General features: G+C 46.0%; 4 protein-coding genes across 5 annotated transcripts in view; 3 read left to right on the top strand and 1 right to left on the bottom strand.

Annotated features, from left to right (window-relative positions):
- The first annotated feature begins 1,009 nt into the window (after nucleotides 1–1,009).
- LOC126569109 (dynein assembly factor with WDR repeat domains 1) lies at nucleotides 1,010–5,140 on the top strand. Its single transcript, XM_050225988.1, has 7 exons — nucleotides 1,010–1,049; nucleotides 1,135–1,207; nucleotides 1,281–1,484; nucleotides 1,559–1,681; nucleotides 1,743–2,060; nucleotides 2,136–2,661; nucleotides 5,048–5,140. Exons 1-6 carry the CDS (start codon nucleotides 1,010–1,012, stop codon nucleotides 2,629–2,631), a joined length of 1,254 nt encoding a protein of 417 aa, XP_050081945.1. The 3' UTR covers nucleotides 2,632–2,661; nucleotides 5,048–5,140.
- A 3,248-nt stretch (nucleotides 5,141–8,388) lies between these two features.
- LOC126569110 (glycosyltransferase-like domain-containing protein 1-like) lies at nucleotides 8,389–9,744 on the bottom strand. The gene is made up of 4 exons (XM_050225989.1): nucleotides 9,651–9,744; nucleotides 9,104–9,584; nucleotides 8,742–9,032; nucleotides 8,389–8,667 (listed from the first exon to the last, which is right to left on the bottom strand). The coding sequence occupies exons 1-4, from the start codon at nucleotides 9,721–9,723 to the stop codon at nucleotides 8,424–8,426; spliced, it is 1,089 nt and encodes a 362-aa protein (XP_050081946.1). The 5' UTR covers nucleotides 9,724–9,744; the 3' UTR covers nucleotides 8,389–8,423.
- A 717-nt stretch (nucleotides 9,745–10,461) lies between these two features.
- LOC126569113 (angiopoietin-related protein 1-like) lies at nucleotides 10,462–11,280 on the top strand. Its single transcript, XM_050225995.1, has one exon. The coding sequence runs from the start codon at nucleotides 10,462–10,464 to the stop codon at nucleotides 11,278–11,280; it is 819 nt and encodes a 272-aa protein (XP_050081952.1).
- Nucleotides 11,281–11,655: 375 nt separating this feature from the next.
- LOC126569105 (importin-13) overlaps nucleotides 11,656–11,955 on the top strand; it is a 4,083-nt gene continuing 3,783 nt past the window's right edge. The window contains exons 1-2 of one of the 2 annotated variants that reach the window (XM_050225981.1): nucleotides 11,656–11,682; nucleotides 11,797–11,955. The exon at nucleotides 11,797–11,955 is cut by the window's right edge and continues 251 nt beyond it. In XM_050225981.1, coding sequence (XP_050081938.1) covers nucleotides 11,889–11,955 — 67 coding nt within the window. In that variant the 5' untranslated portion in view covers nucleotides 11,656–11,682; nucleotides 11,797–11,888. The other variant, XM_050225980.1, reaches the window with a different exon arrangement.

Here is an 11,955-nt window from a genome sequence, read left to right as displayed (position 1 = left end):
ACAATAAATCTACGTACGTCCTTGTAAGGGGTGTTTGGTGCGTGACGTGTTGGAAAAATAAATAAAATTGGCTTTCGACGGATAAACCCTCTTACAAATAGCTTTCTGTCGCGGATGGAGCACCGAGAGAGACAGCGAGAGAGCGTGCGCGTTGTGGCCAGGATGCTGGATTACAAGTGTCAGTCGATGTATCGGACGGGGGCCACTGCGGTATAGAGTGGACGAGTGGAGTTCACGGTAGTAATCCACAACGGAACTCATCCGGATCCCGCGGTGCGGTACAAAAAAAAGTACAGGATCGGCCACACCTAGCACGTGGTTTGTCTCTCACAAAAGGTGTTCAAACGACAAGGAACGGCACGATATACCAATAGCGCAACGGCAAAACAATGGATTAGATCTGCAGAACGCCAGTACTATGCATCCAGTACTCCAGTACTCTCTCCAAGGACTCATTCCATAAAGTACAAGCTTCTTATTTGATTTAGTGCCATACACTTTCAGAGTGAGTATCACAAACTTACCGTTTACCACCCAACTATCCGCAACGGAATTCAATGGCAATTGCATGGAAAGTACGACTCTTTACCACCTCCGAGGTTAAATAGCTTGACAGTTTATGACCCTCGGGGCTCAAGGAATTTCGCAATTCCCTTCCCCATTTCGTTACCAACGCCACCGCGATACGCAGCAACAAGTGTGCATTGCTTCCACGTGCTGCTGCTACTGCACACTAAAAGGGGCCCACCTTGGTAACAGTAGCCCGACACTTTTCGAGGGTTACGCATATACCCTTGGATACCAACCAGGCTCAGGATTCCAGGTTGCTTATTGATCCAACAAAGTTGGGATCGAAAGATTTTTTCAGTTCAGTTACGCTTCTCCTTCGGTTTGGATGTCCTTTTTCTGTTAGTCGTGCATTTACGGGCACAGAGTGTTTAAAGTGTTCATTGCAATTTAACCTTGGTTTTTTTTGTCTGTGGAGACTACCGAGCAGAGCAGTCCGAGAATGAGATTGATAAAGATTTATCTCCGTTACTATCCGCCAGGTAAGAGGGCGGACAGGATTTAAACTGCCTTGCTATCCTTCGGAAAGTCCTTGAAATTCACTCCTTCCATGCCTCCATTCCACAGGAATTGCTCTCAATTATCAGAAGAAAGGAGTCGAGGGTACGAAAATGATAGATTTGTTCGACCTTACGCCAAGGTGAGTTGAAGAGCCCAACCAACCAACAAAGTGGCTACAACACTCCTTTCTCTCTCTCTCTTTCTAATTGCAGCTGTGATCTCCAAGTGCTAACGAAGCAAATTGCATCCACCGAACCACTGATCACCCAGGAAGTGTTCCCCCAGGTGACGGAGATACTGGAAAAGCTACAGAAGAAGCTCAAGGAACCGGTGAAAACCAAGTTCTACCTGTTCAAAACGCTCCAAACGCACATTCTACCGCTCACGAACGTGTGCTTCGATAAGTCGGGCAAAAAGTACATCACGGGCGTCCACAATTTACAAACCGTACCTTACAAATTGCTATCGATTTCTCCGCAATTGTTTTCAGATGCGTAACCGGATCGTACGATCGGACGTGCCGCGTGTGGAACGTGGAGAGTGGCGACGAAGAGAAGGTGCTGAAGGGGCACGAAAATGTTGTCTTCTCCGTTGCCTACAACTATCCCCGATGGTACGTAAGGTAATTGAGTGCGGTAATTGACTTATTAATAATAAAAATACCCCATCCGCAGTGATCGCATCCTTACCGGATCGTTTGACAAAACTGCCAAGATATGGAACCCGGTTTCGGGTAACTGCATCAACACGCTGTGGGGCCACACGGCCGAGATAGTGGGCGCCGAATTTAACCCCAGCCAGTGTGAGCTCGTTGCGACCTGCAGCATGGACAACACGGCCCGTGTCTTCCACTCCGAGACGGGCCAGGAAGTGAATCTGTTTGCGGACCATTCGGCCGAAGTCATATCGGCACGCTTCAACAAGGACGGTAACCTGCTGCTGACGGCTTCGTTCGATGAAACGGCCACCGTTTGGGATATGCGCTCGAAGGAGTAAGGAGTCCTCTCGCGATCTTTCGCGGCGATCGGTTTTCTGTTTTCTGATTCCATTCCAATCTTCTGTTCCAGACACGCCGTGGTAATCCGTGGCCACGAGGCCGAACTGAGCAATGCGGTGTGGAACTTTCAGTGTAATCTCATCGCCACCAGTTCGCTGGATCGGACGGCGAAAATCTGGGACCTCCGGCGGCTCGAGGATCCACAGGCGACCGCAACGCACAAGGATGAGGTGCTCGATGTCGCGTTCAACTGTACCGGAACGCGGCTAGCGACGGGCAGTGCCGATTGTACGGCCAAAGTGTGGGATGTAACCGGTAACTTCGAGCTCGTCACCATTATGGCCGGGCACACGGATGAAGTGTCGAAGGTGACGTTCAGCCCACCGGGTGGACTGCTGTTGACTGCGTCCGCCGATAAGACGGCCCGCATCTGGAACTCGGGCACCGGTATCTGCACGCAAACGCTTGCCGGCCACGATGGGGAAGTGTTCTCGTGTTCGTTCAACTATTCGGGCGATGCCATCATCACCGCATCGAAGGACAACACGTGTAAGATATGGAGATGATACGACTGGTTCTCCGGGCAGGCCTTTAAAGTATGTAACTGTATGAACGTCATTTCCAATTTCAAGCATCTCAAGCTCTAGCCCCTCTTGCTAGCTAGGCTTCATTCGTTCTTCGTTCCTTGTCGCTCCCGAGCATCTCTCTGCACGCATTCCTACTCTTCATTTCGTGACTTTCCTTTTCCACCATACAGAGCAGTTTGGTTTTTGCGGGGCCAATCCGTGTGATATCCCGATTTCATCCGGTAGAGCTCTCCATGTCACTCTCTCGCTCTCTCACCAGTATAAAGTAGAAACCGCGATGCAGCGAGTTAGACAGATGCCATTGTTGTTCATCAAAGTAGGTGTAGTGTCGAAAGCAGTAACATCGTAGTAGTCGCCTACTTGACATCCTAGCCCACCAAAAACTAGTGATAAGCATGACAGAAGAGGGAACATTGAAAGGTTTTTTTTTGGTTTTTTTTTTGGAAGGAAGCAAGAAACTGCCATATCATGCGCGTAGTGTATGCGAGTTGCCAGCGCCGCCATTTCAACCATCAAGTGTGTCAAGTAGTACAGCAAGCCATGTGCCTGTAGTGTGATCGTGTAGTGCCTCTAATCGTGTTGTGAACTCCCTGTTTGTTGACTGCCAATAAATTACTAGCCAGACGTGTTTGCGGGTTTTTAGTAGAACATGAAATCTCTCGCCTCTAGCCTCGCGCGTAGTTTCCCCATCGCAGCTTCCATTTTATCACCTTCGCCTGATGCGCCATTCAGATGCAAAAGTCGTGGATCGTTCTTTGGAAGCTTTCCAGCCACTGCCGCATGCTTCTTACTTACCTTACCGTATTTTGCCTATTTGTTTGTCTTTCCTGTTCTTCCGGCCGTTATTGCTGTGAATTCCTCGGGCGTGATGTGTTACCAAGGGTCCGCCCAAGCGTCAAAAGCAGAGATACAGTGTGGCGTATGCAAGCCGGGAGGCCGAGCACTGGACAAAGTTTTTACTTCGATGCTGAGCCCCGGCCGCTTGCAGGCGCCGAAACCGAGACTGGGCTGGATGCAATGCCGATGCACTGATTAAATGCAAGAGAAGAAACGTTTGACGATCGAGGCGATCGGAGCCTTCATTAAATTCTTCTTTACTTCTTGGAAAACCTCTATGATTATAATCTATCACGTTAGAATGATTCACACAATGCGAAGCTAAATAAGCTTAAGCACTGCCTTTTTCAAAACAGAACACACCATTTTGATGATGCAATGGATGAGATAACAATATAAAAGTTTTATCAGATAAAAGTTGAACTAGAAATGTTAACAAGTGTTAATCACTGCGTGTTTGTTCAGATGGCACACAGTTCTAAAATACACGGTCTGGTAGCATAAACACAGTAACGGAAGCATAGTTCGAATAAATATGATCGAATTACCGTTAAATCGCTGATCGGCGCTGTGTCCATTTTACTTATAAATGCATTCGAAACGTAAACTATACTAATATGGAATGCTTGGCAATAACCAGGCTGCCAGAATGCCGGCTGCATACGTCACACGCTAATTCAATGTCGCTCGAACAACGCCTTTCCTTCGTTACTATATTCTGCCTCATGCTGGCTGCACCTTGCTCGCTCAACTCTATGCACCTCTGGTCTGGGGCGAAGATTTCTCAAACATTGCTGTTCACCCCTTTCCATCTCCATCTTCAACGCTCAGGTCGACGTGGTTCAGTTCATACGACCAATTTACGCAAAACCGTCTCACCAACCCGGAACAGACGGTAGCAAGCATTAGCAGTAACGACATCTGAGCCTCCATTTTTTCGATATCAAATAACCAAATATAACCACACAAGCTCGAACTCGAACTTCACCATAACACACAATGACCGAGACCGATAGTTCTCTTCAGACCGTTCCGAATGTGAGTATATGGACGCTTTCATAATTCCAGTACACCTAAGCCCTATCAAGAACGTCATTACTAAGTCATTAAATAAACATATTTTGAAAACACACCACAAGAACACGGGTGAAGTAGTAGGCAACAAATTGTCTTTAAAAAATACTCGACATCATTGTGCTATTCAAGGAGAAATGAAAATTCCGCAATCACTGTTATCACAGTTCGAAGCAAACTACAAAAACCCAAATCAAAACGCGCATTGGCACCATTTCACTTAGTGTAGCTTCATCATTTGAAGTACCTTTTCGCTGAAAGTAAACAAGTTTGGGCCGATTTTGAACCGGCAATTATCCACCTAGTTTGGCATTACCCCCACACCGTATCGCTCGGTTAGTTAGTACTCGGATTCGTAATCAATTTCATCGCTCGACAATCATCCGCACCATCGCCTAGTGCGGTTGTGATTCAAAATGTTCACAAGCGTCGATCGATACCAATATTCGTATTGAATTGACTAGCCAGTTTCGCTGTTTTTCAGATCCTTTTGCGTCAGAAATGTATTAAAATACTGGACTAGCCCACGGAGTGGTCAGGAGGCTGGTGTGAACCCTTCAAGCAGCATCCTGACAGGAAAAGATTGTGATAGTCCTCGGCTTCAAAACTCCATTGCAGCTGATGTGAATATAGTAGGCTGCTACGATTAAAGCTGATGAGACGGGATTCATTTTTTTAGGAAAACGTTCAATCAACGCCATCCAAGATGGCAGACATCTAGCATGTAGAGCTTATGTTGAATTATGCGAGCTAATAGGATAATATTCCACATCATAGCAGTACAATATTACATTTTATCGATTTATTATTTATTATTAGAGAAAAATTTACATGTGCCGTTAAGTATCATTAGTAATATTCTATAAGAAAATACTGTTGGAATGCTCGATTTTTAGAATCCTCAAAGTTTACAGATCGCAAAATGAATGTTAATTGTTTAGCAATATTAGAACAACTATATTCCGCAAACTTAGGTTGATTAGGTGTTCAAAGTAAGAAAAAGTTTCATGTTAAGCTTAGCGTAGTTAATTAGAGAACGATTAAATGCTAGGACAAATACAAAAGTGTTCATATGTAGCCAAATCTAATAAACAAATGTTCATGATTTCCATGTTTATCAATCTCAACCATGCAACAGTTGCGGTTGTTAATTTATGGTGCAGAATCTCATACACGCAATGACCCCAAAGGACCGCTCTCTTCACATCGAATCCCTTTCAACTCATTAGCAAATGCTTCTCGTAATGCCAACGCTAGCGCATCCTTTTGATCCTGTTTATCTCATTGATGATAGGTATTTCCAAGGGTTGTTTGCTGAATGTCCTTAAAATGGATTCTTTCTTTGAAATAAGAGCCCATTCCCGGCATTCATTCCGATCACACACGTCGTCTGCTAACGGATTTCTTGTTAACGGTGGCCCCATCTTCTCCGTGTGCGACTGATGTCCCATGCAAAAGGATGGCTTCCTTTCCTTGGCTAGCTAATCCTCCGTTGCGCCTCCCGGTAGACTACGGCCCCCCCGAATACGATCCTCTCCCCCGAAGGATGGTGCCATTGCAAAGCAAATAAACAATCCATGTTTGATTTCATTCCTTACGGCATTCGCTTCTTTTCCCAGGGCTCGGCGCAATCGAAAGGATCTGTCGATCTGTTTGGCGTTGCTCAACTGTTAACGTAACATCTGTTCACAGCCTCACGGCTCACTGCACGCTCGGTTCACTCGTCAAAGAGGCATCCAGAAGGTGAAATGTGAGGTATTGGCAGGAAGACGGTGGAACTAAGACACTGGCAAGATGAAGAAGGTGGCGAAGGCGTGGATCGGCATGACCAAGTGAGCAGTCGTCTGAATGAGAATTGTCACAGTTCTTAGAGGTCCTTTTCGCACTTCTTATACGATAGCATAAGCCCTTTTGAGAACCTTAAGACATTGCGATTCACATGTTTCTGCAACGCTAGCGCTAGTGTCTTAATCTTATATTTGATAAACCAACAATCATCAAGGAATTCCCACCCAACAGGAAGGAATTGCAGCACTCGCCGTGTGTTACGAAGCTATCGAAGCTGGTCGTCCTTTGTTGCTTTTTGTTCGGCTTCTTCTGCTCACTCATGCGAACGAACGTCCAGAGAGTGACCAACGGGCATGTAGGGGGGCAGGGGGTGAGTGGGGGCCAAGATTCGAGGATACCATTCCGTACGCCTTAACATAGCTTTTCTACTGTTGCACACATTAAGCTAACCAAGCATAATGAGCTCGACCGTTTGTGAGGACGGCAAAAGCAAGAGCCAGGGGGGTCCGGTCGTTCTCGGTCTCGGTGCTCCAGTGCTTCGTCATCTCCTACAACCGCCCGATGACCGTGGGCAAGCGTCAACACGACAAGAACATTAGACGACGGTGCTAGGACAATGAGATGTATCTGATTCGAAGTTCTTACGCTCTTCTCCGCTTCAGTGCACCCGGCAGTGGCTTTGCAGACGGACACCAACATTTGCTTCACCATGAAGATGTTGCAGCTTTGAAAGAGACAATCCAAACGTGTCACCAAAGGAATGTATCTCTATTTCAGTACGCAGCAAGACAGTGCCAGCGAGGATGGAAATGCCTTTATGTGGAACATGCAAAAACCGAATGTTGATGAACTAAAGATAACTTTTATAGTTCACAATCCATTGCTAGAAAGCCTTAATGCAGTCATTTTATATGTACTATCTTTATATGAACTTATGAATCGTTCTTCTCCTTAGACCAAGCTATACCGAGTCCACAACACTCCATTGGAGCTCCAAAAGGAGCATTGCACGCCGGCATAAGATAAGCACATCTCGATAATCATGGCGGTGCCGGGTGTGGAACGTGACCAGCGATGTGGAGATATAAAACCCGATTGAACTGAAGCGTAAAAGCACGAATCCAAACCGAATGTGCAAGCAACACACCAACCGGATCGGACTACGTAGGCCCAAGTTTCTTCACTTTTGTGACCGGCAAATCTGTGATCCACGCTCTCCTTCCTCTCTCTCTCTCTCCGACACACACGTAGAGCGCTCCGTTTTATCTTTCATTGCGGTGTCGTTTTCTTATGTTTATTTATACAGTCACCCCTTTTGGAAGGGTCCTTTTGCCCGTAGCCCGTAGCGGAAACCTTAGCGGCGTGAACCTGGTGGCTGGTGGTGCGGCAGAAAGCGAATGCAAAATAAGGACACACAGGCGTCGATGTCTCGTTTACCGCGCCCGTCCGTTTGTGCAATGTGGTGGAATGCGTGTGCTCCAGGGACGGAGACCGAGCCAATGGATGATTCTATTTTCTTAAGCATTGTACTGTTTGCTTCTTAAGGCTTTTAAACTTCTTTGCACAACGGCCGGCCAGTGACCAGCCGGAGCTGACCCTCTTTTCATCTTTAGCCAGCCCAGCCTTCCTACTCGCTCGTTGCCGCAAATGAATTCTAGCGGTAGAAATAAGGACTTTTGTAGCGGTCAATGTCCTCGAGCTAGATTAAAGTGTGGGAGCTCAGAGAACTGCACAAGAGTGTTTGCATGTTCAATGGCGTCTAGATGAATTTAGTTCCTTTCGAAAACTGATTCAGAATCAATTTATATTTTCTTAAGTTTTAACACCTCAGTGATTCTTGATATAATTAATAAATGAATCTAGAGGAATGTTAAAATCTGTGGGCCAATAACTCGAATGAAAACATTGGAGTCAAATTTTTACATCAAATAGGGATACGAGGAAAGTGCGGAATTAACTCAACTGCGCCTACTTCAATCGCATGTTTCGGATCTCAATCAACTGGTCAACAGTCAGGAATTTCATGATTAGTCATCTTCAATTTTTGTTTCAAATTCAATTTGTTCTCCTACTTAGAAACTATTCAAAAGCTTAACAAACACTGGAACCAAATGAGCGGCAGAGTAGGGATCCAACGCAAAGGAATCGAACCATGCCTGTCGATGCTTCTCAAACAAAGGCCGGTTACGACACCAATTGTACAGCTGCTTTACCAGTTGTTCCGTGGTGTTGTACAGTTTATCCTTCGGGTAAAGCTCCGGATAAACGAGCCGGTTTGGTGCAAACGGTACACACCCACAGTGTACTGCTTCTAGCCTGAAAGAGGACAAATAGGTGAGTTTTTTCAACTAGCAAATTCCTCCCCGGAGGCTCGCAACGATCACACTTACATGGCGACACCATAAAACTCGTGCAGTGCCGTCGATAATACGACATCGCCTTCCATTAACGTACGGTAGTACTCATCTTTGGGCAGCGGACCGAAGTGTATCACCTTCCCTGGTAACCGTTCGGTGAGTTGATCGAAGCAGGCTGGTACCGTCTCAAATCGTTCACCAAGAATGGACACCCGAAAGTCCACCCCCTTGGCTTGTAGCGCCAGTAAAGCCTCTACCAGCTGCTCCGGATGCTTGTCGTGCTCCCAACGATGTGGCCAAATCAGGTGAAGTAGAGTGGAACGCCTGAAAATGGGGAAACCGATTAGCTAAACCAATGCTCGGCTCGGGCCTCCTATCGCTAGCATACTACGCACTCTTGGATCCTGTCCGCCGTCCGACAAGGGATTTGGTGAAATGCTATCGGAAAGTATAAAACTTCACATTTTGGTGCAATTTTCTCACGAATTCCCTTGAACTTCATGTTCGGCACGATGCTCAGAAACGACTGGATGCTGTCCAGAAACGAGTGCATGTTGTACTGCGAGTTGAAGCGTATCGCGTCCGCACAAAGGCATGTCGTTATCTGGTTCACTCCATACTGCACATCACGCTGCTTGTTCTCCCGGACCGGGTAGCAAAGTTGGTTCTCGTGAAAGTACACTATCTTCCGGCACCGGGCCAGATCCGGTCGGATACCGATCAGTTCCGCGAGGTTAAGAACGGAGCTCGTAAAGAGCAACCGATATTGGTGAACAGCGGGGACTACTTCCGCAAAGTGTAAGGCACTCATCCGGGCACACCAGTGCCATTTCTTGGCCGGTACCGTGTATAGATCATACTTCGTGGGATCGAAATCTGTGGGCAATTTCAAAAGACGCTTGTGATTACTCTGGAAACGAAATGCAAAAAGTTGATATCTACTTTTCAGTATCACATCCAGTAGCTGTTTGTGAGATCCACCGTAGAACGCTTCGAGAACCAATATCTGGGCCATCGTATCAGGATTTTGTGGACGGAAATCGTCCTCGAAAGTTCACAATCCCATTTTAAAACTGATTTCCAAAGGAAGAACCGGCAAAACTGCGTATTTTTGTGTTTGTTTACCTCCCCAGCTGACGGTACAGTCATTTTCAACGCTGCCAACTCAACGAAACGAAAATTCAACGAAACTCATCGCACACTACACTTCTGGACTACTATTTGTTAGTTAGTTAGTTAATTAGTTTCAGTTTGTGCACCTTTTACGGATAAAATGTATTAAACACAGTCACAATGAACAACAACACCTACAAAAGGAACACTAATTGTCGAGGCTTTCAGCATACGGCTGCAATAGGTAGCCCAAGTCGCCAGCAGCGAACACAAGCCGCGAGCTAAGCATAATTTTCCAGGGCATTTGCAGCATCCATAACGGCAGTGCCTCGAGTAATAGCATTAGATTACTGGCACCTTATCAAAGGAACATGTCCAGGGCACGAAGGTTATCAGTACAGCCTTTTTGGCTGGATGGCTAATATTTTGTTGACTGATTTTTTATTCAATTCGAGCTTATCACACAAAACATACGAGAGCAGCCAACACATGATTGTGATTGCGGTCCTAAAGAAGCAGAATGAGAAGGGTAGAATGTGGATTGATTCTTTCGCGAGAAGAAACTCCTAACGAATCCCAGAAGCATCATTCTGATTTGAACCTCCAGTACACTCGCTGTGTGAAAAACTGTGCACCAGAAATGAAGCTGCGCATTGTTTTAATAGTCTTTTGTGCTGTTATCTATGTTGCTGCAAGTGATGGTGAGCCTAGTGATGGCGCAGGAACAGTTAAACCGTCGGTGGATGAGATGCTACAGATGCTCACCGGCAAGTTGGAGGCGATGGAGCATAGACTGCAAAGGATGGAGAAGCAGCTTCGAACAGTGGAAGGTTCCTCGTGCAATAATGTTTCATCGAGAGTGTCTGGGACATATTTGATCCGCGTGAAGAATAATAGCGAACCGTTTGAAGTGTATTGTGAACAGACAGCATTTGGAGGTGGATGGATTGTGTTTCAGTACCGTTACGACGGATCACTTGACTTTTACCGAGGGTGGAATGAGTTTCGTGACGGTTTTGGTGATTTGAACAAAGAGTTCTGGTTGGGTCTTGAAAAAGTCCACCACATAACAAAGGACCGTAAGCATGAACTAATCGTTGAATTGAAAGATTTTAGTGGAACCTATAAATATGCGCGGTATAGAGCATTCGAAATAGGCAGTGAAAGTGACCAATATGTCCTGAAGGATCTTAAAATGTTTGAAGGAACTGTTAAGAATGATATGGCGGATAACACGGGAATGATGTTCTCCACGAAAGATCGCGATAATGACCACTACCAGGCCAGACATTGTGCTCAGTTCCATGAATCTGCGTGGTGGCACGAAGCTTGTACCTATGCAAATCTGAACGGAAGATACATTGATGCTGAGGATTACAAATCAATGTTTTGGTGGGATTTCAAAAACAGCCGGCAAGGATTGAGTTATTCGCGGATGATGATCCGGGAGGTGGAGTAGCGGCGTTTGTAGTCGTATGGTCAAGGAAATTCAATGAACGCATCGAATGAATAAAAACGCATATTTTCAAACAAAAATTCCAGAAAAAGACTTGTTAATGGAGAAAATATAGAAATTTTACTGTTCACCCAAAACAACATTATCCGAAACAACATTCCAACACCACGATAGGATTAATGAAGAAAGAAATGCGGAAAGAATTCAATTCCCTGATGAAACAAAATGCACTAAAATTATCTCCAGGACGAATCCTTGCACTTGAATAATCGATGTGTGTTCGATACAAAGTCACTATCGTGGCCCGGAACCTTCATGTGTGCACTGACAGCTATCATCGAACCCGGTGAAAAATAAACGGATTCAACTCGCCTTCGATCGAGCATCTGGACGCTGGAAAACTAGGTTTTTATCGGAATTTGCACTATTTTGCACACCGCCTGCCACCCTCATTATACGCCGGATGGACAGCGATGGGTAGTAGATAGCAGATTCATCGAAAAGTGTCCGTTTTCCCAGCCTCGCAGCAGAAGAATCCACGTTCGGTTTCACGCGGTGCGCGGAGTGTGCGGTGGTTTCGCGAGGCACGCCGGTGAGGAAGTAGTAGCAGGATGGATGAGGTGCAAACGATCGAATCGGCCGTTCTGTCGTTTTACCGTGGCGACTCCGAACAGCAGA

The sequence above is a fragment of the Anopheles aquasalis genome, chromosome 2 (assembly GCF_943734665.1).
Source record: "Anopheles aquasalis chromosome 2, idAnoAquaMG_Q_19, whole genome shotgun sequence".
In the NCBI taxonomy this organism is placed as follows: Eukaryota; Metazoa; Arthropoda; class Insecta; order Diptera; family Culicidae; genus Anopheles; species Anopheles aquasalis.
The sequence above is the reverse complement of the archived record's forward strand: the minus strand, read 5'-3'. Positions and strand labels throughout refer to the sequence as shown.